At 53.7% G+C, this 26,947-nt stretch overlaps 3 protein-coding genes across 3 annotated transcripts in view; 1 reads left to right on the top strand and 2 right to left on the bottom strand.

Annotated features, from left to right (window-relative positions):
* The window catches only part of ABCA2 (ATP binding cassette subfamily A member 2), a 33,224-nt gene extending 31,008 nt beyond the window's left edge, over positions 1-2,216 (bottom strand). Inside the window, exon 1 of the mRNA XM_034436222.3 lies at positions 1,973-2,216. Coding sequence (XP_034292113.2) covers positions 1,973-2,038 — 66 coding nt within the window. The 5' untranslated portion in view covers positions 2,039-2,216. The remainder of the gene's footprint in view (positions 1-1,972) is intronic.
* Positions 2,217-8,138: 5,922 nt separating this feature from the next.
* Positions 8,139-9,245, top strand: FUT7 (fucosyltransferase 7). Its single transcript, XM_034436072.3, has one exon. The coding sequence runs from the start codon at positions 8,153-8,155 to the stop codon at positions 9,170-9,172; it is 1,020 nt and encodes a 339-aa protein (XP_034291963.2). The 5' UTR covers positions 8,139-8,152; the 3' UTR covers positions 9,173-9,245.
* Positions 9,246-12,019: 2,774 nt separating this feature from the next.
* Positions 12,020-26,816, bottom strand: NPDC1 (neural proliferation, differentiation and control 1). Its single transcript, XM_034436218.3, has 9 exons — positions 26,271-26,816; positions 17,720-17,860; positions 16,836-16,934; positions 16,536-16,703; positions 16,285-16,351; positions 15,943-16,027; positions 15,551-15,630; positions 14,875-14,971; positions 12,020-14,333 (listed from the first exon to the last, which is right to left on the bottom strand). Exons 1-9 carry the CDS (start codon positions 26,389-26,391, stop codon positions 14,265-14,267), a joined length of 927 nt encoding a protein of 308 aa, XP_034292109.2. The 5' UTR covers positions 26,392-26,816; the 3' UTR covers positions 12,020-14,264.
* Positions 26,817-26,947: the final 131 nt, after the last annotated feature.

The following is a 26,947-nucleotide window of genomic DNA, read 5'->3' as shown; positions in this document are numbered from 1 at the left end:
TTAAAGAAGAGTGAAAGGAGGAAAAAGGAAAGTTTAAAATGGCGACTGGCCGAGGCTTGAGAAAAACTGAAAGTGAAAGTCGTTCCGTTTGAATAGCGTTATAAAGTTACAAAGTTACAAAGTATCTAGCAAAAGTGCTGGTTAGAAGTGAAAAGAAAAAATTCTTATTTCATGTTTCTTCCTTCTTAGAGACTTGTTATTGATATTGTTTGGAGAGAAGTCTTTCTTTAAAAGGAAAAAAAATCTTTTGTGTGGCAGGATGGCGCTAAAACTGACAAAGCCAGATAACCAAGCCATGGCGGGAGGGGGGGGCTCTCCCATTTATAAATCGCATGAACAAGTTGAGAGTTTGCAGATGCAGAAGAATGGCTTCATAGACCTAAAGAAATTTTTACTGGAGGAGATGGCAAGACATGATAAGACTGTGAATCTGAATCTTGAAAATTTTAGACAGGAAATTAAAGAGTTGATTCAACAAAAGTATGATATTCTGAAGCAACATATGAAAAGTTTTATAGAAATAATTCTGAAGATGGATGAAATTATAAATTCAAAAATAGACACTAAGGAAGTTGATAAGATTTATAATTTGGATAATAAAATACAAAGAATTGAAAATGATTTAATAAGGATTCAAGAAAAAAGCTCAGAAGTAGAGTTTAAAAAAATAAAGGAAGCTGACTATAAGACTTACAATGTAGATAATATAAAACAAAGGATTGAAAATGAAACCACAATAATGCAATTCAGACTCATGGAACTTGCGGTTAGAATTAGGGGAATACAGGAAGATAAAAGACAAGATTTGAGAAAGATGTCTGCTGAAGTTCTGGCTAGGATTTTAAAGGTTAGCCCTGAAGATGTATCCTGCAAGATTGATAAGGCCTACAGAGTTAATTCTTGGGTGGCAAAGCAAAGGCAGTTGTCTAGAGATGTGGTGATTTACTTTACTGATAAAGAAATAAGAAATGATATTGTGCAAAAGTCTTTCAACTCCACTCTTGAAATGCATGGAAGGAAGATCTGGAAAGCCTGCCCAGCCTCCCTCATCATCTTTGATCAAGGTTAACTCAGCCTTCCAAGGTGGGTAAAATGAAGACCCAAACTGTTGGGGGCAACAGGATGACTCTGAAAACCGCTTAGAGGAGGCTGTAAAGCACTGCAAAGCACTATAGAAGTTTAAGCGCTTATGGCTATTGTTATTAAGGGCTGGAAAACAACACAGAAACTGCCCAGCCTGGATGGAGGCGGAGGGGCACAGAAAGGAAGACACCCACCCACCTCCTGCTCTCTAGATATGATGGACTACAACGCCCATGATTCCCAACACGTTGGCTGTCCCCCAGCGAGGGGAAGTGGAGGATACCCCATCCCTGACCTGTTGCCGGTCTCTGTCTCTCTCTAAAGAAGAGGCCTTTGCAGCCGCTTCCTGCCCTTGACCTGGAAACCGAGGGAAGAGCTGCGGGCAGGGCCAGGTGGACAGGTGGAGGCAGCCTTCGCCCAGCCTCTTGCAGCCTCCCCAAATGTGACAATCCACGGGGGGGGGGAGCGTCTTCTGAGCCCCGGGTTGGCCCTCTTTGTCTTCCAGCCCCTCCGACCAAAGCCGGGGTCCAGCCCCACAGCTTCCCTCCTGCCCTTCCAGCCAGCGGCAGAGGGTCTTCCAAGCAGATCCCCTCCCCCGCAGCCAGGCCGGGAGGGGGGCAAGCGCAGAGATTGGCCGCAGATCGGCCTCTGGGAGGGGGGAGGCTGTCTTCGGACTCCCACCCCAGCTGTTCGGGGGAGCCTTTCCTAAGCCTCCCCGATCCCCCCCCCCTGCAAAATAGCGCAAGAAAATCTCGGCCATCCCCAAGACCGCCGGCCTCTGGGAAGCCCCGCCGACCAAGGGGGGGGGAGGAGGGGGCCAAGCCCCGTCCCCTCCCTTCCCACAAATTCTTCACACACCCCCGTCCCCCCGTCCCCCCCCACTACTGACCGGGCTGCGTCGCTTCAGCGTCACGTTCTTCCATAGCAGGAGATAAAGTTGGTGCAGGAAGCCCATCGCGTCGCCCTTCCCTGGGCATCGGCTGCGGGGCGGAGGGGGGGGCGCAGTTGTAGCGTCCAAGGCCGCCCACCGCGGAGACCCCCTCGCCTTCCTCGCCGGCGGCTTCGACGGAGCAACAGCCGATCCTTTCCTCTCTGCTGCAGGCGGGCGGAGGTGGACTGGAGGCGGGCAGAGGCTCGCACACGCCCGCCCAGGAGGGAGGGAGGCAGGCAGGGAGGGCGGGGCGGCGGCGGGCCTTGGCCCAGCTCCCGCGCAGCCCCCGCCCGGCCGAGACGCTCCGCTCTTCGCTCTCCGCCGCAAAGCCTCCAACCTCGGCGGGGCCCAGCCCGGTCTCTTTAAGCGGCAGCCCACCCGGAGACCCTGCGGGGGCAGCGAGCGACGTTTCTTTCTTTCCTTCCTTCCTTCCCTCCTTCGCTTCAGCACCGGCGAGTGTCTTTTTAAAGGGCACGTTGACGGGCAGCACAGGGTGGGCGATCCCAAGGAGCTGGGGCTTATTCGACCAAGGAGGCGCAGAGGCGATCTGCAGGAGGCTGGCACAGCTCACCCCGCGGAAAGTTTCCTCCACCCTGGAAGCTTCTGGCCGCTGCCCGCCGAGCCCCAGGGCGATGCAGGACGAAAAGCCGCTCAGCCCCCAGGGCAAAATGGAGCCTCCATGTACAGGAACAGGAGACCCCCTCCGCCCACGGACGAGGGACGGGGGGGAAGATCCTATCTAGTGCCCAGGGGTTTTCGGGGGACTGCTGCTGGAATCCAGTTTGTTGCAGGGCCTTTTTCTTTTTTCCCCCCTGGAGGAAGCAAAAGGGTCTCCCGGCACATTTCCCTCCCTCGCGGAGGGGGCCGGCGGAGGAGAGGGGGGTGGGGGGGTTGGGCAGGCTGAGGCTGGCCAGATTCGCTAGGACTTCACTTCCCACAATTCCTTCTGCGCGAGCCGTGGGCTGCTGGGAAATGGAGGACGGTCCTCGCCTGTCCCCCTCCCCGGAATTAAAGGGGTCTCGGCCTCCTAAGCAACCGAGGCTTTGGCGAGGAGGCCGGCTTCAAATCCGAGGGATGTTCTCCTTTTCTAAGGCTGCCCCGGGAAGCGGCCCAGCTGCACGAAAGAGCCGCCAGAGGACTCCGTGGCTCATCGGCTCCTCCCACGGCATCCTCGCGTGGCGCCAAGTGTGCGGGGTGCATGCAACGGAAGCGGGCTCGGGGGCATAAGGAGCCGCCTGCCCGGCCTCGGCGTTGTGGTTCAGCCGTCACACACAGAGACTGAAGATGCTGAGACACCGAGAGAGCCCGGAACAGGGGCAAGAGCGCCTCCTGAAGAGAAACCTCAGAATTGCAGATTCCTATTATTATTGTTATTTTAAAAAACTGGGTGCATTAAAATAAATCCTTTGCCGAATCCACAGTGTGAGTTTCTTTCAGCCCAGAATTTGGTCTCGTTGAGATATTTAAAATTTAATAGCTGGACAGGTGAAGAGGGCTGGGCGAGGAGTAAGAAGACAGGGGAGGTAGCCAATTGGTGGAAGAGAGCCGGCCGCTGCATGGGCTCTGATTGGTTGCTGGGTGACAAGGGGGCGTTTCCTTGTTTCCCGCCTTTTTCCTCCTGTCTGGCTTCCCTCATGAGGTCCCTGCTCTGTTGAGTCACCTGAGGACGATCTTGCTTGCTTAAATTATTAAATATTCTATAAAAATTGGTTTGTGTCGGCGACTCTGACACTGAGTGCCCAGTTCCCTACCAGGCCTTTTCCTGGGGTTGTGAACCCCAAAGGAGCCCCATGGGGGGGGGATGCAGCGACTGAGACCACCTGCTGTGCTACACCTGCACTCCAAGCCCTTTGGCCCGACTACACCTCCCATTATCCCCACCCAGCTTGACAAAAGTTATCAGAATGCGAGATAAAGGCCATTTCAGGAACCAGTACAGCCCAGCTGAAGTCAGAGGTTGAGGGGGGGAAGGCAGCAGAAATTTAAGACTTTTGTGGAAACAAAACCTTGGGCTGTTGGGGGCAGCCAGAGAGTTGCCTCTGGGTGCCAGGTGTCGGGTGCCGAAGCCAGACCTGCAGCTGGCATTGAGCTGGGCCACCGCAGCTCAGTTCCCTTTTTGCTTTCATGCCCCTGATCTCCTTCCAGAGGCAAGCTAAGTGACTGCTTATGCCAGGTCTGGTGGCAGGGAGTTGCCCAGGAGAATGGCCCCCTTTTGAAGGGGAGCTCTGGGGGAGTGTTCACCCAAGGGAAAGCTGCTCCTGCAGGGAACTCAGCTGCATCCTCCCCTCCAGCAGAGTTAGAGCATGGCTCAGCCGTTGAGGCAGCTGTCCCAGATGTGGTTTGGGGCAAGAGAGAAAGAGAGAAGCTTCCCGCAATACAGCTGTCTGAGTCTGACCAAGGTGTGAAAGGCGTCAGGGGTGGCTTTCTTTTGAAAAGCAGAGGAGACCACAAGCGCCTCTTTTGCCTTCCGCCTCGGCTCGATCTTTCAAAGCAAGAGCTCTCCTCTGGGGCAGAAGCAGGGCGGCAGCGGTAAGTTCATCTATACCATTTATGGCAAGGCTGTTCATTTATGCCGTTTATAGCGGGCATTGCCAGCGGGCCCTGAGTAAAGGTGGAACAGAACGAACAGTGCTTTAGACAATTATTCGTTATTATTTAGAGTAAACATTTCCGTCTGTCTCTCTCTGTCCGGTCACAGCCTATGTTCATGCTATGTTTTCGATCAATAGTTAAATCTGTATCATTTGGACAGGAGTTTTAAATGGCCCTGATTTATGATCAATAAAATATAGGCACTAAACTTTCATGCCACTTGACTCTCAGCAACACCTGGGCAGCTCTGCACAAGTTGACAAAAGAAGGCTTATAGTGGGGGGCATATTTCTGATGAAGTATTGAAATGAAACAAAATGAAAGCCTTTTTTTAAAAAAACGAACTTCCATTGTGTTTCCTCTTTTCTCCCTCCCACTAATCATTCTGACAAAAATTCTCCTCCTACAGCTCTTTCCCACCTGCTGCTACCACCCGTCCCCAAAACAGACCTTATAAGAATAGATTTCAAATTCAATATGTTCAAATTCAGATGTTTCAGCTGAAGTAGCAACAGTTTCATTTTTAAAATTTGGAAGGGATATATATGTATACATACATCCTAATTAATATTTTAAAAATCTAAAACTTAGCTCTCTGGGCACAGACATGAGTACATTTCTCTCAATCTGATCCCTTTTGTATTTTAAAATTAAGATTAAAATTAAATTCGTTTTCACTATTTTAAGACTAACCCCATATTGCAGTTTTTAATCTGCATTTCAATAAGGATGTACTGTTCATTGCCCACCATTGACGCAAACTCGTTATTTTCTCATTTTATTTCCTGAAATACGTTTAATGAAAATAGTTTGTTTGATGTGCCAGTTAGAAGAACAGTGATTTTAGTTGCTGGAAGGATATGAAAGCTCGGCTTCTTTAAACTCAGGGCACTTTCAGAATTACTAGAAGCAGCTACATCGCCTGGTGCCCATGAACTGTCTCAAGCGAATCATCTGAGTAGTTGGAGAAAGTTAACAAAATGTACCTTTATTAGGAATAAATGAACCACAGACATTGGGCCCCTTTGAAAAGGAGGAAGAAACAGAATAATGAAATATAGATGAATGAAATGAATCCGTGCACACACAGATACACCAAATTTCATGATAGCCAAGCCAGGTTACACAATGCAATCTGCATTCAATGCTGGTTTTTTCCCTCTGACAAACCAGTTTTGACCAACTCAGTGGTACCAACTCATAAGATTACTAAAGTTTAGAAGATCCGGTCTGTATCATCTGCTTGCCTCATATTTTCTTCTTATCAACCAAGCTCATTATGAATTTCTGCCATCATTTCCTGCTTTGGTTTAATCTGTCCTTGGGGATCCACAGCTTTTGGGGTGGGGGAGGTAAAGGACCTGCAGGTATCTGAATTCAGGGATGCAGAGACACTATTTTCTTCTCACAGCCACCCGTATTTCAACCCTGGTTCTGGAGCAGCCCCCTCCCTTTGCAGCCGTGTGCCCTCCAATGTGCCCTTCAGAAAAGGGTTCTGCCCGAAAGAGGGAGAGGAGAGGAAGACCCCTCAAGGGTGGTTGTGGTCTTTATGAGCTTTATTGCTGAGATGCTTTTTATTGTTTTTCGTGTTGTGAGGCACCGAGAGCCGGTTCCTGTCGGAAGGAGTTGGTGGCATACGCAAATGTGGTGGGTTGGCATCTGTTTGCATCGGCAGCAGAGAAAAACAGATATAGAGATGTTCGGTAGATAGTTTTGTAAGACTTCAAGCAACCATCTTGAGCACCCTTGAGGAAAGTCCCAGTCCAGATGCTTTCCAGGCTCCTGGCTAAAATCTGATTCCCAATCATAGCAGCGACCCAGCTGCCCCTGACTGTCTGCTGCTCCTCGGCATTCAAACCAAACCAAGGAAGCTTTTTTAAAAGCAGCAAATCTTTCAAACTGGATTTGAATCAATTTGGCATCCCTGATGCTTGAAACGGCCCTTCCCTTCCTCTTCAATCCTTGCTCGGCAAGGGAGCCAGCCTCTGCCACTTTGGGCAGAATCCTCCGTTCCTTGCCCAGCGATTCATCTTCTTTTGCACAATCAGTGTGGCTGTTGGGGTTAGAAGGAACACCGCACGCTTCAGACATTTCTTGTCTGGCTTCAGAATCGGCTCCCTGCAACTTTGCTCGGAGACTGATATTTTAGGGTTTTTAAAGGTCCTTAAAACATTTGGTTTGGTTTTTTTTTCTCCACAGGATCTTTATGAATCTGAAAGTTTCTCTTTTCAGTGCAGGATTTGATGCCAGTTAAATTAAGGCAGAGTGTCCTAAACTGATTATTACATTGTTCAAGTTTGATCATTGTTTACCCCGCACCATGCATTTGCGTTCTTTGTACTGCATTTAGATAGAAGTGCACAGCATGCAAAAAATATGACTGTTTAAACCAAAAATAGAATGTGTAGGGAGGGGATTGCAAACGAAAACAGAAAACCTTATCAACTAAAGGAGCCAGTCTGCATAATTAGTATGACTATCTGTCAGATATCTTGTTAACAAGAGCTCTGCTCAGATACCTCTCATAAACTCCTTTTCCAGAATAGAAAACTTTAAAGCCCCCGCCCCCTCCCCACTTCACAGACAGCCTAAAGCTTTCAGGTATTGTGATTTTCTCTCTCTATTTAACTTCCAGGAAAAACTTCCCTCCAGAACAAAATCTGGCTGAGTGAGAAGTAAAAGCAATTCAGATTAAAACATCCACAAAATACCACAGTTACATCCCACTGAACATTTTAAAAAATCACTCCATTTTCTAACCCTCTCCCAAATAACGTGATATTAACTCCGCCAGTTTTTAATGTTGGTTTGGATGATAGATAATGGGAAGGTTGTAGGAAAAAGGAACTGAGGTTTTCTCCAGAGCTGGGGGGGGGTCTCTTCCTTGTTCTCCCTGCTTGGATTGTTTTCATGTCCCACAGACACCCCCCCCCCCGCTCTCTGTGTACACCAGAGCACAGAGACCATCTTCCTTTATCTCTTCTGGAGTTTTGGCTTAAGAGATCTGAGGCAGCAGAGGGGGTGGGTAGAGAGAGGTTCTGTTTGCTTGCAGCCAAATGCAAGACAGAAATACAGTCTATGAAATATTACATGCATCACAATGCTCCGTATTTTCCAAAGGCATAGCAGGCTGCACACCCCACAGTGACCTAGTTGGTGTGCAGTAACACTGAAACATCACTGCAGATGGTGGTGGCACTGCTAAAGCCAAAAGGTTTTGCAGTCTCATCCATCCCTTCCAACTTTAGCAACTCCCAAGACTCCGATCTCAGCAACTTTCTTTGCATCAGGCCAAGAGTTCATAAATTCCCGGCTTCTTCAGGTCAAAGAAGGGCCGGAACAAGAGACTTCCGAGCTGCTCCGTCCCTCCTTTAATGCAATAGGGGATATTTTGCAATCCTTTTGAGCACTCCTACCTCTTCTGCCTTTCTTTGCAGCTCTGAGAACTGTTGGGACTGAGGAAGGAAGAGGGCTGAGCAACCGCAGTTCCTCAAGCGAGCTCCTAACACAAAGCAGCAGCTGTGTTTCTGGTCACTCTCCCACCTGATGGCCCCCGTGGCAAAGTTCTGGGCAGGTGCGTCTCTCCTTGGCATCGTCCTGTTCTGGAATGCCCCGCTTCTCTTCAAGCTGTCCGATAACCCTCCAAGGGTTCCAAGGCAGAACAGCACCTTGATCCTCCTGATCTGGAGCTGGCCCTTCGGGGCAGCCACAGACCTGACCGGTGACGTCTGCTCCAGGCTCTATGGCATCACGGGCTGCCAACTAACCACAAACCACTGCCTGTTCAGCCAAGCGGACGTTGTGGTGTTCCATCACTGGGAACTCCAGTATGAAAGACGGTACCTTCTGCCTTCCAAGGCCCACCCTGGGCAAAAGTGGGTTTGGGTCTCCCTGGAGTCTCCAAGCAACACCAAAGCCCTGGAGGGCTGGACGGGGAAGGAATGGAACTGGGTCCTCTCATACAGGCGAGACGCTGACCTCTTCTTCCCCTATGGGGAGCTGGTGCCTCACTCGCTGGATGTGGTGGAGATCCCAGAGAAAACCGGCTTAGTGTCCTGGGTGATCAGCAACTATCGTGACTCCCAAGCCAGGGCAGCGATGTACCGCAACCTGTCCAGGCACCTCAGAATCGACGTCTTCGGGAAGGCCAACAGGAAGCCGCTGTGCCCAGACTGTTTGCTGCCAACCATCTCCAAGTACAGGTTCTACCTGGCCTTCGAGAACTCCATCCACCGGGACTACATCACGGAGAAGTTGTGGAAGAACGCCTTCCTCGCCGGCTCTGTGCCCATCGTCCTGGGCCCCTCCCGCGCCAACTACCAGCAGTTCATCCCTGCCAACGCCTTTATCCACGTGGATGACTTCAGCTCAGCCAAGGACCTGGCCACTTTCTTGACCACCATGAACGAAAGTCACTACCGGAGCTTCTTTGCCTGGAAGCGGAACTACACGGTCAGACTCCACCAGGACTGGCGGGAACGGTTTTGCTCCATCTGCCAGCAGTACCCCCGCTTGCCCCCGAAGAAGCTCTACCCGGATCTGAAGCGCTGGTACTGGGATTACTAGCAGCATCTGCCGCTGAAGCCAGGAATGTCCCTGGGGCAGCCAGAGCGTCCATGGCTCCTCTCCTGCTCCAGAGCTGCCCATCTCTGGCACTGACGGGACCCAACATAGATAGATAGATAGATAGATAGATAGATAGATAGATAGATAGATAGATAGATAGATAGATAGATAGATAGATATAGATGATAGATGGATAGAGATAAGAAGAGATAGATAGAGAGAGAGAGAGAGAGAGAGAGAGAAATAATGAGATTGGTGACAGATAGATAGATGATAGATGATAGACAATTACCCTCCCTTCTTATTCCAGGGTTCAATTCTTTTGTTCCCTTTCCTTCAATTTCCTTTCCTTCCTTCTTTGCTCAAGGGCTCATCAAGCTTAGCTTCTTCTCCGCTCCCCCAGCAAGGTCTGTCCCCCAGCACCATCCAGTCTGGGATAGATGATGGGATTTGTAGTTGAGCCCACATGGATTGCCACACGGGGAGGCAGCAGCTGAGACGGAAGCCATTCCAGGGGCAGAGAAAGAGGCAAAAGATGCGAAGCAGAAGATCAGCCTGACTTTAAACCCTTTCCTGTTTACCCAAGTGAATCTGGCAGGAAAGGAAGCTAGAAACCTCAGTGCCCCTCCTTGTCTTGAGCAAGGGGCCAGTGGGTGCAATGGTTACAGCGCCAGGTTGGCAGCAAAGAGACACCCATCCTCTGGGCACCCTTGGGGAGTGAGTGCCTTCGACTTCGGCCTCAGCCTTCGCCCGGTGGTGGGCGAGCAGCGGCCAAGCAGGATGGCTGAGCTAGATAGCCAGTTTGCCTGGCCTAATGGAAGAGGGGAGGCAGAGTGACCACTGGCCACAGTGCTCGCTGCCCCAGACTGGAACTCGGTCCTCCCTCAGCCCTCCAAGTCACAAATGCTCCCCACTTCCTGTGAACATCGCTTAGCATCCTTTTAATTCTGCCTCTGGTGAAATCTGGCCCTTTCTCAGCACAGTGCCTATCCAGTGCCAGCCTTGTGTGGCCATCAGCTCCCTCTAGCGGTCCCACTGGATCCCTACGGAGTTGATCCCCATTCATTCTACTGAAACCGCTGGACTGAACCCGGTGCCAAGTTGGAAGCCCCCCGAGAGAGACCCATTTTTAATTTCCCCAACTTTCCCTCCCATTCCCCACCCCCAATCTAAAAGTGCTCAGATAATCCTAATCTTATACTGACCTACTTTGCAGGGATGGGATGTGGGGTGGGGGAGGGAGAAAATCCCCATGCAATATGCTACCTCAGTAGAAGGGAGGAATTTAAATGACCATCTAAACTCCCATCATCCAGAAAGGAAGCTTAACAGGGCAATTGCTATGAGCACTTTAAAAAAGGACCTTTAGGAGCAGATCAGAGTCTTCAGGGTTTGAGGCTGGGGTCCAGAAAGGCTCGTGAGCCCCTCTGGCGGACAACTTGACACCCAAGGATGGTGTCGCTGCTATAAATCTCCCTTCCTTCCTTCCTTCCTTCCTTCCTTCCTTCCTTCCTTCCTTCCTTCCTTCCTTCCTTCCTCTTGGATCTTTCAACCTCTACAGGGTCAAAATAATTCTTTCATCACCACCGAGCATTGCTCCAGTCCTAACTTGAATTGCCTGAATGTTTAATCGGGTTGCTTGAATATTCTTTTCCTATTTAAGAAAAGATCCCCCTTAATAGTAAATTATGTCCCTCCAAATACGTGCAGAGTGCAATTTACTTGCAAAGTCAGGATGGGATGATCTCTTGAGCAGGGGGCCAGTGGGTGCAGTCACAGCACCCGGGAGGCAGCAGGGAGACACCCGTCCTCTGGGCGCCCTCGGTCCCATCCTTCATCCCGTGGGTGGGCGAGCAGCGGGCAAGCAGGAAGGGCCTGTGACAACTTGCCACAGCCAACTCACCACGGCCAACTCTGCAGGAGTCTAGGGAGGGTCCAATTTCTCAACTTTCATTTTCAGAAACAATAGTTGTCAAAAGTTGTGTCATGCCTTGGGGATTGCAAAGATATTTTGGCTATTTCCATATAATTTAGATGTGCTTGGTAAGTAACCACATAAATATTATGTAGTTACTATTACTATTAAACATTTTTGCTTGTTGTGGGACAGCTCGGCACAGCAACCTCGCCACAGGAAAACTCACTGCGGGACAAGAGTTACACTAATATCAAAGAAATGGTGGGATAGAATCATTTTAAACAAAGGATGCAAAAGGGGGAGGGGGCAGAATGAAATGGGAATGGCAAAAATTAAAATATTTTTTTATTTGTTTTAAATAAGGAAATAGAATTGGTCAATGTTCTGCAGCGAGTTGGCCTGTGGCAAATTGGCCGTGAGAAGTTGTCCAGTGGTGAGTTGGCTGGAGTGAGTTTGGCCACAGGGAGCTGGCTATAGCAAGTTGTCCCATTCCGAAGCAGGAGGGCTGGGCTAGGTAGCCGGTTTGCCTGGTGTAACGGGGGAGGAGAGGCAGAGTGACCGCTGGCCACAGTGCTGGCCTCCCCCCTGCAGGCCTGGATGGGATCCGAGCCATCTTGGAGAATCAGCCTGTGCGTCTTCCCCAAAAAGTCTGCCTTTAGATGAGCCCCTTGGTACTTCTCACCTCCTGCCAGAGAATGTTAAACGCTCCGCAGGAGGGAGGCTGGGAGCCCTTTGGGTTATTGAGACTTATCTGCATTTCTCTAACTACTTCCCAGATATTCTCAGACCCAGAATAATTTGGGGATCAAACCACGGGGCCCCCAAGGGTAGAGGCTGCAGGGACAGACACGTCACTGTGAGGAACCCCTAAATCCAGGAAGAAAACAGTTCATTTAAAACTGAAGGGCACCAAAGAAGCATCAAAGATCTAGCTTGAGAATTGGTCATTTAATAAAATTTATTAAACACAGTCCATACAGGTCTGGAAACAAAAATAACAAGAAAGAAAAAATAAATGATCCCTGTGTGGCATTCTCTCCTCCCCCCCTCTCCCCCAGCCCACCATCGCTTCTGGAGTCTAAGAACTGGCAGCTCCGGGGGCACCGACAGAGCCCCCCACCCGAAGCAGGGCTGAAGGAGAAACTCTCCCCTCCCTCCGTATTAGCAACGGATCCAGGCCAGGCATCAGAGGAGCTTAAACTCCGGGTTCGGGTCTGTTTCCCTTGTGTGCAGCTTCCTCTTTGGAAAGAATACAAAAGTAAGGAGTAAACTTCTCAGCAGGATAAGTGCAAAAGTGCTGTGCAAACTCAAAAACAGGAGGATGAACACAGAGGGGTCTCCCCCGCCCTCCCCAAAAGCTGCTTTGGAAACAGCCCGGATACTCTCTGTCCTGCAGTGCAGGAGGTTTCTTCTCTGCTTAAAAAGATGGTCCCTCAGCCAGAGCAACCCCTAAACCCCCCCCCCAAAAGACTTCTGATTCAGGTAGGGGGCCCAGCAGATGGAGACCCCTCTGGCTGCAGCTTCAGGCCTTTCAATTCAGGCCCAAGAAAACCCTCTTGAGACCCTGGTGGGAAGGTGGGGGGGGCAACTTTTGCAAAAATACATAGAGGTGCGGGGGGGGGACATGACGGGTTCTGATGCAACTCTAATGCACCCCAAACATGGTTTCCTGAGCCTTTTGGCAAACCTCTCCAAAATAAAATAAAATAGCCACCCTCTGCCCTGCAAATTCAGCCCATCTCGCAAGGTGCCAACTTCCCAAAAGTTGCTTGTGAGTTGCATCACAACCTCATAGTCCAATTGCATATGCAAAGGCCCCTTTTCCAAACTTCACTTATGCACCTGAGCAGGAAACTTTGTTTTCCTTGTTTTGTTTTCCATCAAGTTTCTAGACCTCACAGCAGGGGCAAGGAGAAATAGGCTACAGCTACCCAGGTGGTTCATGAATATCTTTGGATTTGCGAAGATGGGGGTAGGAATCAGCCTTGATGGCTGTCTAACACAACACACCCTCTCCAACACTCCCCCCTCCCCACAATTCTTAGGGGGGGGAGATCAAATGCTTGGAACATCGTGTCTTCTGAAAGCAACACAGGTGACCAACAATCGCATTCTTCTTCTCTCAACGCCCATCCCATTTAATCACGGAATTCAGAAATACTTCGGAAACCTGAATTTGCTATGAAGAAAATCAATCAACATTCCAGATTTGGTTGTAATTTAAAAAAAAAAAGAAAACTTGGCTCAATGCCATCCCAGCTCTTGGTCAATCAGTCTGGCTGACGGCTATGAATTGCTCGGAAATGCCCAATGAGTCAGAACAGAAGTCACCTCCCTTCACGCCAGGCCAGGGCGAGGAGGAGGCATCACACTGGCAGACCAGTGGGCACAGCCAGAGAGGGCTACGGGGTGAAGGTTGCCTGGCCCTGGGGCTCCAATGGGAGAAGCTCCAGGGGTCACCCCGGCTCCTCCTCTCTGGACAGGTCACTCTGCAGACCTTAATGCTGCTTCGTAACATCCCTTCCCCTTGAAATTCTGAGAACTAAAATTCTGCCCACAAAGCCTTCAGATAAACCCTCCGCCACCTCAGAATTCAGTTCCTTTGAGAAAGTGCTAAAAACGGTGTGAAATGGATCAGGACTTACTACGCCTGGGAGACGCACTTTTTCCAGCTTCAGTCTGCCTCCGGTTCCCACCTGTTAAATGGGCACATGGACCGCTTTCCCAAGGCTGGCCGGGCGGGGAAAGGCCTGTCCGAAGACTCCCTCCCAAAGGGAGAAGCCTCGAGCATCAAGGGCTCCCCAGCCCCCTTATTTCAACCTCAGGGGCTGCAAAACAAGGAAAGAAAAGGGAAGCCCTCCCGCTCTGATTTTTGCAAGGCAGGTCTTGCCATGCCCGAGGCTGGCAGAGATTGCGGGGGCAGGAGGTGGCAAGCCAGGCCTCTGGGCCCCCTTCTCTGCCCTCCCGAGTCCAGACAGTCCACGAAGCCCCTTCGCCGACATACGGGAGCCGGGCGGAAGAAGGGCCGGTGCAGGGGGAAGGCGAAGCCGAGCAGAAGCAGCGAGTTGCCCGAAGGCGGATTTATTTCAGCCAAGAATTTGCGGAGGAGGGCAGAGGAGAGCCGTTGGTCAGGCGGCCCTCGGGCAGGTCTTGCACACAGTCCACAGTTCCCGGTCAAGGGTGCAGCTTTGGGGGCAGAGTGGAGTCGTCAAAAAGGGGGTTTTTCACTTCCATCTCTCCAGTCTTCAGCGGCCAGCAAGGAAGAACGAGAGAGACGCAACTGTCACCCACTCACTGCCTGGAGGAGTGGAATGGCACTGCCCAGCCCAGGGCGGAGGGAGCATGGCACTCTGGGCACTGGGGCAGCGGTGAAATGCACTTACTTTCGCTACCGGTTCGGGAGCGTGCATGCGTGCTCGCTATGCTCGTGCCCGCCTCTTCTGCACATGCGCAGAGGGTCAAAACAGGACATAATGACATCCCGGTGGGTGGGCGGAGCCTCCCACCGCCGGCGCTACCAGTTTGCGCAAGCTGGATAGCACCGGCTGGATTTCACTGCTGCACTGGGGGCCTGCAAGGCAGCTCCACAGCCTGTGGCAACCGGGCTCCCAATGGCAGGGAAATGAACCCCCTGGAAGCCGTTTCCCTTCCCGTCTCTCTGACCTGCTCCAGAGCTGGATCAAACCCAGAGCTCTGCCCTGCCCCCTCCTTCAGAAACAGGGCAAGGCAGCGGGGTGGGGGTGGGGAGGCCCTGTGCCCCCTCCCCTCCTAGAGAGACACCTACCGGGGCCAGGCCGGGGCACTCGTAGACCGTGAAGTCTCCATCCTCGTTCTCTTCGTCCGAGGAGACGGATTCGGGAGCTTTGGCTTCCTCCTTATGCCTACGGATTTCCAGGGGGAGAGGGGCAAATGCCGTGAGATGCCCTGCTTCACCCGCCCCCTTAGGAGCCCACCCCATGCCAAGCCAGCTGGGACTTTGGCTTCAAAACTTCCGGCCAAAGTTGAGGCAGAACTGCAGACATCTTGACCCGAAGCCCCTTCGGTGAGGTCCCTGGACACCCAGCCCTGCTGGGCTCCCCATGTCAGGCCAGAGCTCATTCAGGGGGTGCCCCAAGAATAAAAGGGGCGAATGGGCAGAGCCCTGCTGCCAAATCCCTACCAGCTGTTCACCTCCACATCTGGCTGCCAGAGGTTTGTTTCATCCAGGGGTTCCTAACCTACCTGACTGCCAACCTGTTTAGAATCCCCCGGCTGACAAGCAGCCTCCTGCCCCAACTAAGCGGAGACAGAAGCGGGCAGGGGTGCCAGCTCTTGCCAGCCTTGCATGAAGGAGCCCCTGGCCTCCCCCCCAGCTTCTGAGCCCAATTCACAGGTGGGTCAAAGAGGAAACCAGGAAGAGGGCAGAGGAACCCAAGCCTCTGGAAGGGCTTGGAGCCCATCACCACAACAAAAGGACGCACTTTTCCATGGAGAGCATCTGCTGCTTCTGGTGCTGGTAGTGGTACATCTGGGCACTCTGTGCCAGCTTCTGATCGCCAGGCTGGAAGGAAAGAGGAAGAAGGGGGGACACCCACACTGCAGAGAATGTCATACCAGCAGAACAGGCATCACCAACACGGTGCCCCCGAAGCAGCTGGCACCTTGCGTACCCAGAGAAGGCCCTGGCCTGGGTGCCAACGAGCCAGGCCCAGCTGGGGCACAGAGAGCTCCCTGCCACCAGCAGAGGCCAGCAGGCAGAGCGAGGCTCACAGAGAAGCCTGGCACAAAGCAACTCCAAAGAGCCAGGGCTGGCCTAAGAAACTGCCCACCACCCACCCGGCACGCCATGCCAAGGGGCGTCCAGGGCACTTACAGAGAGCTTGTCATAGGAGGGGGGTTGGGGCAGCTTATTTGCTGGATAATCCGCTTTTTGGGCAAGCAGGATCTCCTTCTGCAGCCTGTGGGGAGAGAAGGACGTCCATGAGGGGAAGCAGCACAAGAGCTGGCAGGGTTGCCCCAAAGCCTACCGACCCCCAGGCACCTTCCTCTGATACACTGCTGCTGCCATGGAGGTTCCATTTGGAGGCAGCATGGAAGGGGTCCGGGGTGGATCTCAAGGCTGCCACCTCAAGAAAGTCAGTTGCCCCCCTCTGCCCCCTCCTCTGCCCCCTCCTCTGCCCCCCATTCTGCCTGAGGGCAGCCCCAGAGGACTTACCTGCACCAGCAGATTGTTGCCACCACCAGAGCCGCCACCCCGGCAGCTGTGCAGACGACAATCAAGCCTGCAAGGGAGGACAAGGGAGACTTGGAGAGGGAAAAGCAGTCAAAGACATCCCCCCCAAAAGATAGACTGCTATTAATATGGGATTATCCAAGGCAGCCTTCCCAAACCATCTTAGAGCTGAGGACTAGCATCTTGAGGTCTTGCTCCCCTGTATTCTTTTCTCGGGGTGGGCGGAGGCTCACCGAGGACGAGGGCATCGTTGGAAGAGATGCGGGTCGACTCCACTGGGGGGTTGTGGACCGGCTTTGTGATGGGGTGAGACGTGTCTGGCCATCCCTGCCGGCCACTCTGCGAGGACTCTGCCTTCGATGCTCCGTTCCTGGAGTTGGGGCCAGGGGGGGCCGGGCTCTCTGCGTGAGGAAGAACTGATTGGCACACAGAGAGGAGGAAGAGGAAGGAGAGACACCCCCCTTACAAAATTAATGATGCCCCCCTGCTCTACGCCAGGCAGGGGGAGCCTCCTGGGCCTGGGGCAGCCGTACCTTCCTGGCCGTGGGGCAGAGGCCCCCTCCCCTGCTTGGAGAGCACATCGGACACCAAGTCAATCTCTTCTTCTAGGCTGGGAACAAGAGAGCTGTGCCCTGGAGAGGGAGGGGCCCACAGGAAGGGCAGTCAGCAAAATAAGCAAAAATCACAACACTTACAATTTCAGTGGACAGTTCAGCAAGCAGGGAAGATGCAGAGAAACCTCAGACCTTCCCAGTTTTAAGAGGGGGGGGTCTTCATAGAGGGGCCCCAAAGCCACCGAGAAAACAATCCCTTTGCAAGGGAGCTGTTGCATAACCCACCATCTGTCCGCCAAAGGAGCCGCTTGGAACTAAGTCACGCCAGAAGCGGCTTCCCCCTTGTGCCAGCTGCCTGTTCTCTCCCTTCCCACACCATTCCTCGCCTCCCGAGGGTGGGCAGGCAGAACATGGGCAGCCTGCAGGGGAGGACTCTCCGTGCCCTGCGGTCTATAGAACCACAGCACTGAGCGGGGGGGCTTAGAGGTCCTCTAGTCCAGCCCTCTGCTCACTGTAACTTCAGTTGAAAAGAGCCACCTTGGTGCCAACTTTCCTTCTCGGGGAACACTCTGGCACATCTGACTGGGTCATATTTTAGTTTTTTTCTCTCTTAAGACTTCCAGGCATGGTGTGACTTCCTATCTGGAGCCCACCCCTGGAAAGGCTGAGGAAACCCTTGCATGGACTCTCCTGGACCAGGGTCTACAGAGGAGTTGCTGCAGTTCAAATAAAGCCCCCCACCCACCATGCGACAAGGGCGTACTCCGGAGACTGCTCTCCTGCCAGGGAGGCAAAAGTGCAGGCACAGAAGGGGCATAGGGAATCCCGACCGAGCCCCCACTTCCCCTTCCCCTTCCCCTTACCTTTGGGCGCTGCTGTCCTGGGCACGCATCTTCTCTCTCTGTCTTCTACGAATTGAGGGAGGCAGGGGCCACAGGCATGCGACCCCAGGGGACACTCCTTCCGCCGCTGAAGGGTGCAGTCCAGGTGTCGAGGACACAACTCTGCAGTTCAAAAGGCAGGACATTTGCTCACTCCGAGACGAACGACATTTGGCTGCCCAACTCGGCCGGGAGATCTAGATGGAAGCCCTTCCTTATGGACAGCCCCCAAACAGCCAGCACAAGGAGCCCCACAAAGGGGCCGAATGACCTGTGGGTCAGTGGTGAAATCCAATTTTTTTTACTACCAGTTCTGTGGGCGTGGCTTGGTAAGGGCAGGGGAAGGATCCTGCAAAATCTCCATTCCCACCCCACTCTGGGGCCAGCCAGAGGTGGCATTTGCCGGTTCTCTCAACTACTCAAAATTTCCACTACCGGTTCTCCAGAACCTATCAGAACCTATCAGGATTTCACCCCTGCTGTGGGTATGACCAAGCCTCTCCTGCACTAAGCGAGGTCTCCCTCCGGGCTCCCTCCCTGCAAATTCATTAACTTTCTCTGGGCTACAAAAAGAAGAAGATTGCTTATTTCCCACACGGAGGCCTCCCAGCGCCTGTTTGGACACAGGGGACACATGGGACTGCAGCCCCACCACCCAAAGGCATTGCCGCCCTCCAGGAGTGTGCAAATCGGGCTCCCACAGCCTGGACTCTTTCCAGTCACCTCAGTCTGCAATTTGGAAACTTCAGCCACCAGGTGGCACAATGCAAACCTCTCTCTCCATGCAGGGGAGGGGAATGTGCAAAATAACCGGTCCCCACCCGGAAAGTAAGCAAAAGCGAAGCGATAACCCAGGAGCAGAGCAGCAAAACGGGAGAGAGCTACTCAAGACACAGATCCAGCCCTCCAAGAAGCCCAAAGCCAGGGAACCCGTTGGCTGCCCGTCCGATGCCAAGCAAGATGCCAAAAGCCCCTTGGAAGAGTCTGGCGATGGGGCCAACTCACCTGAGCCTCCCTCCCTCCCTCCCTCCCCATGGCCCCAGGGAGGCTGCCCAAAGAGTCCCCCCCCCCCGTGGCTTTGGCAAACCACACGGAAACAGTAGCCGAGGGGAAGGTTTGGGCTTCGGAAGAGAAGCAGGAAAGGGGGGCCGGGAGAACCGGATGCTCCTGCCTGCCTGCCATCTCAGATCACCTGTTTCTGGTCAAGGAAGCAGTGGCAAAGTTGGCGAAGAGAGTCACCCAAGCGCTTTGTTTTTCTCTTTGCTCCATTGGCACTTGGAGGAAAGGCGGGTCCCTGCCCAGTTCCTGCCCAGCAAGGACGGGGAAGCCGGAGTGCCTTGGCAGCAGCAAAGCTTGGCCTGCAGCAGCCAAAGACAGAATCCCTGGAGCTGCACCCACAGCCTCTTGCCGGCCTTTCTGCCCTGGCTGTTCAAATCAGCTTTCAAGAGGCAGAAGGCACTGAAACTCTCGGCTACATCAAGCAAAAACGGCAAAACAAGGAAACAAGCAAGGTGTGACTGAACAGAGGTTATTTCAGCCACTGGCAGTGGGTCACCAGCCTTCTAAGGGTGGGGGGTTCTTCCCACCTTCAGGGGCAGAGGCAAAAACTTAGCTGCCTTACCACCACCAGGGACACCCCCAAACTCCTTTTCCTGCAAAGGGAGGCGTCCCCTCTCAAAAAGGAAGAGGCCCAAAGATCACACACGGAGGCCACCCCGCCTCTTATCAGCCCAGGCACTGCCAGGGAGGGACCGAGCCTTGCAAAGAAGGAAATGAAACTCCTGATTTTAGAAATGGGAGAGGAGGAGGAGGAGGAGACGAAGAGGAGGAGAAGAGGAGGAGGAGGAGGAGAGGAGGAGAAGACGAAGTGGAGGAGAAGAAGAAGAGGAGGAGGAGGAGAAGAGGAGGAGGAGAGGAGGAGGAGGAGGAGGAGGATTTCCCGAGCCAACCTTCACATTTGCACTCCGTTGCCCACCTAGGGTGGACCCACAAAGACATTTCACAGACTGAAAGATGAAGCTTGACTCTAAAAGGGATCCAACCAACCAATTTGGGGAGCTGTCCACCAGGAGCCGGTGCTGCCTTGGGCCAGGCTGAGGCCTTGAAAGAGTCAGGGACCCGGTCAAGCAAGGCTGGTTGGCAGGCGTTTGTCCCAAGTGGGCCAGGAAGTCCTCAGCCAAGCGCTCCTTGCCCCCTCCTGCTTCAAACCCCAGAGAGAGAAGCAACCAAAGAGGGATCCCCAAAACTCAGCAGGTCTCTGGAGAACTTCCTGTAGGTGACAAAGACCATCTATGGAGGCAGAGCCAACTGATTAAAAACGGCTGTAATAAAATGACTGGCAGGCGAAGCAGACAGAAGTCATCCTGGAAGGGGGGCATATCGTTTGTGGGGAGGAAAGGGATCCAAAATGAAACCCCTTTCCTGCTAAGAACGGGACAACCCTCCGTTCTGTGCAAACATGGCGGGCACTTAAAATTTAGCCTTTGAAGTTGAGCTATTTTGAGGTGGCCCAACCCCTCCCCCCAATGCCCCCCCCACACACCATGACAGTCCCCCAGGCTGAGCAAACAAGACAGTTGCCCAGGGCAGCTCCTCCCCCCCCTCCACGAATCACAAAGGAGGCAAGGTGGATGCCCAGAGAAACTCCTTTTTGGTCATCTCGACCCCAGGACAGCCTGGCGATGAAAGGAAGGAGCGAAAAGCCCTTCATGTTCGTTCGTTCGTTCACCCAGGACGTTTCTCCGGTGCCAATTACCGCTTGCCACGTTTGCACAAGCCGCCTTGTGCTCGGAAAGTCTTTTGACAGAACCTCAAACTGCCACTGGTTGCCTCCAAAAGATAAGGCAGCTCAGGTCACCTCGGAGGAGGCCGAGCTGCCCAGGGTCATTTCTGCTGCTTTGTGCCAGGTGGCTTTGCCAGCCAGAGGCTTCTTACCCTACCCCGGTTTTGGCACCCGCTCTCCCCCTCCCCCCCTGCAAAGATACACCCTCAGAGGGAGTTTTCCCATTGGCCAAAAATGTGGCTCCCATCGTCTTAAGAAGGCAAACTGAAATAATTGCTTGCACATCGAGCTAAATTCCTTTTACGCCATTTCTCTCCCTGCCCCCAGTTATGATTTTAGGGGTTTTTATCTCCTTGAAACAAGGAGATAAAAGCACCTAAAAAAACAAAACATGAAATGTTATTTTTTGCGGTGGGTGGGGGAAGTGTCAAACTGCAGGGGAAGTCCCCGGGGTCTTTCCAGGCTCTTTTGCAAGGGGCAAAGGAGCCCCTCCACCTGACCCAGGATGGATCCTCCTCCTTCTCCAGGAGCCTCTCCTTCTGGGTCATTCATGCCTGCTGTTCTCTGGGCTGGGCCACCAGAAGGTTTCCTGCTTTCAGGCTGGCTGCCAACGTGGCAAAATGTCTCCCTGGAACACGAGAGCCCTGAATTATTGATGGCCTCTCTGCCAGGCAGAGAGGAGGAAGGAAGGAAGGAAGGAAGGAAGGAAGGAAGGAAGGAAGGAAGGAAGGAAGGAAGGAAGGAAGGAAGGAAGGAAGGAAGGAAGGAAGGAAGGAAGGAAACGAAACACAAACTAACCTTCCAAGGTCCCCAGGCTGCATTTTTAAGGGTTTAGAGACATACAGTTCCTGGAAATTCTGCTGTGTGTATTCAGATGTTTTCTACCATTTGCACAGCTTGAGAAGCCAAGGCCTATCAGCAGAGATATAGGCAACCTCACATGACCTCTGCCTTCTTGGACACGCCATTTGTTCCCACTGAGAAGATCAGGTCACCCTGCCTCCAGGCTCTGCTGCTGGCGGGAGTCACAGGGGGGCAAAACCGGTTTCGCCCTCCATCACTTGACCTCTCCCCATCTTCCACAGATGCTCCAGCCACCCGCCACCATCTGCCTCGCCCGGGTCTGTCTCCCTTAGCAAATTAAGCATCTCCCGGGGCTGCTGGGGGCGGGGAAGAGGCAGCCAGCAGGCCTGGGAGAGGACCGTCTGCTGAGCTCCAGGCGTGCCAGGCCTCAGAAATAAAAACTGACTTGTGCCAAGGCACAACATCAACAACCACAACAAGGTCATGTGAGAAGGGGCGCAGCAAGGGTGCCGGTGCCACCTTGCCAGGAGCTGAGCTCAAAACTGCACAACTGAGCCCAACTCTGCAAGGGCACCAGAATTCACAGGAATTCAAGATGAGGGTATAAACAAGAGCAAAAATACACCAGAAGGGTAGCTTGCATATAAGAATTTCCTAGCAGAAATTTCTCCTGGCGAACCGCTTTTGCAAATGCGGAAATGCCGAACATTTTCCTACATTGCTTCCTGAAACTGGTTGTCTGGATGCCTCACAAGCCCATCCTAAAAAGGGCCCCTATTCCCAGCTTTGTCCTTGAAACCAAGATCAGACGCAGCTAAGAGGATGCTGATGGATACAAGCCGAATTTCCACTCTAGATTAGAACTGGTTTCTGAAGCAGGGACAGGGACTTTGCAGGGGAGGGGAGGAGGCAGGAAGGGAGGAGAATTCTTTTAGTCTGCTTAAAGGATTATTCCAGAAGATCCGGTAACTACCGAGGGGGCGAGAAAGGCCTCCGTACTGCCTGGTCTTCAGCATCCGTGTGCAAAAGAATAAAGTCAACAAAAACTTTGGGAAGAAACTTCTCTGCATATTTAGGATTCCTTTGCATGGGGAGTTCCAGGGTCCCTGAAATCCTTGCCAACAACCCTTTTTAAAATAAGTGAACTCCCTGGCATTTGGGACCGAACCTCGTTCCTCTGTTTTATGCCCAACCAACAAACCAGGATGTGATGAAGAGAGCAAGGCCATCATGCCCGATGCCTCTTCCCAGCTCAGTTGCTTCTTTGCCAGGCGAAAATCCCCTCCGTCCAGGAAGAGGATGGGGGAGAGCTGGATCAGCCATGATTCCCAAAAGGCAGAGAATTATCTGGGTCTCTTCATCCTGCAACAGGCCTGGGAATCACAACCGTCCCTTCATTTTAGTGTCCGGCATTTGGATAAATGTGCCAAAAATTACCGTAATGGACAGAGTGAGAAAAAGAGCATGAAAAACACCACCAGATCCAGCTCTGGATGAGTCCCACAGTGGACTTCCCCCTTTGCTGACCTTGGCTCCGTCTGCAGCCCATCGGTGGTCCCTTCCTTTCCCACACCCGCTTCCGCCAGTTTTGCTCGTGTTTTTGGAAACGTGTCCCGCCCAAGGGCTCTTAGCCCAACAAAAGGCCTGGAGCAGAATGCCAGCCTCTGGCACCCGGTCCCTGAAAAACAACAACACACCTCCCTTGTCTGCGGATCCTGTCAATCACCGGCAAGCGTGTGCGGGAATGTTTCCCAGCCTGCAGACCTCTGACCTCCAGAGAAAAGATTTCAAGAAAAGCAGGTTTGTCGGCACACACGGAACGGCCAAGAGACAGAAGGAAACATCTGTCTCCTTTTTCTGTGTGCCGGAAAACTTTTCCCTTCTCACAGAGGACGAGGGAGACGCATCGCAAATGGACAGAGAGGTCTCTGCACAGCCCTAGATGGCATGTGGGACCCCTGGGCTATGGGTCAGGCAGATGGAGAGAGCCATCGGGTTATGGGGATTATGATTTTCCATAACTGGGGGGCTTTAGGGTGGAGGCGGCTGCCCCACTGGTGCTCTTGGCAGCTGCTTCACAAGCCTCCTACACATGGCTCACAGCCTTCACTCCTTCTCCCCACCCCTGAAGGTCAGAGGGGGAAAGAAGGCAACCCAAGCCTGCCGGCTAATCTAGGTCTCCTGGCACCCCACCCCCACCCCCACCCCACCCATCACTGTGATCGACTCACCCACACAGGCCACTCCAGAGACCCTAAGAAACTCAATGACACAACCTCCATCCCCTCCTGGGTCTCTTCCTTTCTCTCTCACAGCCTTTTATACGTGCAAGGATTCAGCTGCAACCGGATGCTCAGTCCAGAAGGGCCTATGACAATTCACCGTGTGCATGGAAACATCTTTCAGCCCTCAGAATGGGACAACTTGCCATGCCAACTGGTTTGGCCAACTCACCACGGCCAACGCGCCACAGGACGAGTCACTGTGGGACAAGAGTTACACTAATATCACAGAAATGGTGGAATAGAATAATTACCTTATGATGAACGTATCTTTTCGTTTATGTACACTGAGAGCGTATGCACCAAGGCAAATTCCTTGTGTGTCCAATCTCACTTGGCCAATAAAAAAATTCTATTCTATTCTATTCTTGAAGAAAGGGTGCAAAAGGAGGGACAGAATGAAACGGGAATGGCAAATTTTAAAAACGTATTTTAAATAATTAAATAGAATTGCTAAATTGTCCCGCAGCGATTTCTCCCTGGGTGAGTTGTCCAGGTATGAGTTGGCCATGGGAAATTGGCCATAGCGAATGGGCTTGGCAAAGTTGCCCCATTCCGAGTCCAGAGGGATGTTTTCATGCACGTCTGCAAATCGGCCGTAGGATTATTCCAGGGCGGCCATTCTGAGTCTGGCCTTTGCACCGTCTGCTCAGAGCGAGACTTCACCGAGGCCAAACCTGGCCTTTCTCGGCCCCTCCGGCACCCAGCAGTGCAAGGGAGAAGAGAAGTAAAGGGGGGAGGGGGAAAACAGGCCCCGAGATCTGCCTAGCAAAGGCCAGCCAGCAGGTGCCCTGTGGGGGTGGGGTGGGGGGATGGGGCGTTCCGGCCTGCTGGCTGCAGAAAAAAAACACCCGTCATTCAAAGCCAGCCTGTCATTTCTGAGACTCGCTGGGAAAAATATCGACGTTCCCCGTGGGAAGCTGCCACCCAGATCGCCACCTGTCCTACATGGATTTTCGTGCTGGTTGTGATTGCCTAGAAAAGAGAGACGGTTGCCTTGAAAGCCTGGCTCCCTTTCTCCAGAAAGAGCGTTATATGGGGCCGAGCCCCCAGTGCCATAAGACACCCCCTGTTTTTAAACATCATCCAGATGTCTTCAGATCGATCCATTCAAGCTGTTTGATCTTGCTTGCAAAGCTCAGGTGATATAACACGCTGCCCCCTCCCCCCCTATCCAGGGGTGACTTTGCTCCAACACTCAGCCAAAGCCCCCCCTCAAACCATCTACAGACCCCTTAGAGATCCACTGTAGGGATCTTGGGGAAGCTGCAACCGCCCCAGACGGCTTGAGGAGGCTAAGAGTCAAGGCCACGTCAGACAAGAAGGCGCCAAAGAGGAACAGCCTTGATTTTTCCACCCAGGGAAAGGAGTCAAGGACCCTCTTTCGGATGGTCCCAAAACAGCCCCTCGTGGACGGAAAGGAAGCGCTGGCTAAAACGGAAACCAGCCGGAGAGGAAAGCGGTTTCCTGTCTGAAAAGGAGGGCTGCTTCAGACAATGGACTTCACAGGAAAGAACTGGCTGACTTGCCTCCAGGCTCCTCCAGGGCCAAACTCGAAGGCGCCCATAAAGCATCTCTGCCCAATGGGCCCCCCAGCCTCACCCATGCCAGGGAGACCCTCGGAAGGCAGCGATCCCAAAACTCCCAGAGGAAGATGAAGGGGAGGGGGTCACCTTTGTGGAGTAACCCCCCAAGCTTGCTCAGCTTTTGCTCTCAGCTTTTCCCAACTCTGCCACCCCCAAACTGCCAGCCCCCCAACAACAGCATTGCTGGGGGAGAGAAGGGGCGATGGCTGAGTCAGAGAAGCGTCACCCACCAGCCGCTCAAAGTGCCTTGAGAGGATCCCCCCCCCCATCCATGCCATCCACCTCATCCTTTGCAAACCCCCCCCCCCACACACACACACAAACACAAGCAGCTACACCCCCCTTTTCAGCCCTTGGGGGCAGGGGGCAGAGAGGGGAAGCCCAGGCAAGGCCGCAGGAGCTGGCTGTGATGGGCAACCCCTGCAAAACCTCCAGAGGAGCCCCCTGGATTATTTTCCAGCACAAACTCTCCAGAGATTGGGGGGGGAGGACCAAAGTTGCCAAGAGCTTTCAGAAATGATGTCATGGGAAGAGGTGGGGGGGGGGGGCGCAGCTCTGGCACCTGGCTGGCTGACCACCTCTGAAGCGGGGAGGGGGCAGCCGCTGGAATATCAAAGGCGAGGCTGGTGTGGGGCAGGAAAGGGTGGCCGGAGGGGGCTGGGGAACCCCAAAGGCCTCTCAAAGGGCAACAACTGACACGGAAGGAGGACTTGGAGGAAAAGGGACCCCAACAGCTGGGGAGCCCCGTTCCAAGGCAAAAAGTTCAGGAAGCAGAACCCGCGGGGGGGGGGAATAAAGGCGGGGGGGCGGCTGCTTTGGACTGTGGTTCCCATCCTCCCCATCTCAGGATGCCGGGCCGAGCCTGCAAGGGGAGGAGAGCCAGGAAACGGGCAGGACAGAGGAGCGGGGTGGCCGGAGCCAGATGGCGGGGAGAGCCCGCGGGAGCGCCGCGCTCGCCTCCCCGGCCTCGGCTGGCTGGAGGCGATGGGAACCGCAACCCTCGGCCGCAGGGAAGGACGGGGGGACGGGAGCTCCCTGGCCCATGCTCCGCAGCCCGGGAAGGGCCGGGGCGCGCTTACCGCCGGAGGTGGCCAGCAGTCCCCAGGCGCCGGGCGGCGGCAGGAGCAGCGGCAAGAGCAGCAGCAGCAGCGGCGGCGGGAGCGGGCAGGGGCGGCGGCGGCGGCGGGCAGCGGCGCTCATCCTTCAGCGGCTGCCTCCTCGGGGGAGCATCGCAGCAGCAGGAGCAGCGCGCAAGAGGAGGCGCCTGCCGGGCTGCGGCACCGGAGGCGAGCGGGGCGCTGGCGGAGCGAGGCGGGGCGGGGCGGGCAATGACGCCGCCCGCCCTGAGGCCGCGCCCACCTGCCACACCGGCAGCAGGTGCGCAGGCTGCCCGAGCGCCGGGCCAGTGCGGCTGCGCAAGGCCCCCCTCGAACCAGGTTACCTCCTGCTCTGGCCCATGGCTTCTCGTTTGCCGTGAACGGCTGGCGCCAACCCCGATTCCCCTTCCGCATCCCCGGGAAGGGCTAATTCAGCCCCTGGACCCGGCCCGGCTCACCTGGGCGCGCAGGAGGGAAGCAGCGGGGAAGAGGAGCCCGCAAGAAGCTCCGCCGGCCTTGTGGGGGGGGACTTGGGGAGCCAATTGAAACCACGGAAGGGCTTCATGTACGCCCCCCCCCCCATTCTCCCGGCTGAGCTTCCTCCAGGCGCCCGGCCGACGCCAGCGCTTTCCCCACTTTGTAAGAACGGGGCCCCGGAA

Source organism: Pantherophis guttatus, chromosome 16 (assembly GCF_059756535.1).
Source record: "Pantherophis guttatus breed Tessera chromosome 16, ASM5975653v1, whole genome shotgun sequence".
Lineage (NCBI taxonomy): Eukaryota > Metazoa > Chordata > Lepidosauria > Squamata > Colubridae > Pantherophis > Pantherophis guttatus.
The sequence above is the reverse complement of the archived record's forward strand: the minus strand, read 5'-3'. Positions and strand labels throughout refer to the sequence as shown.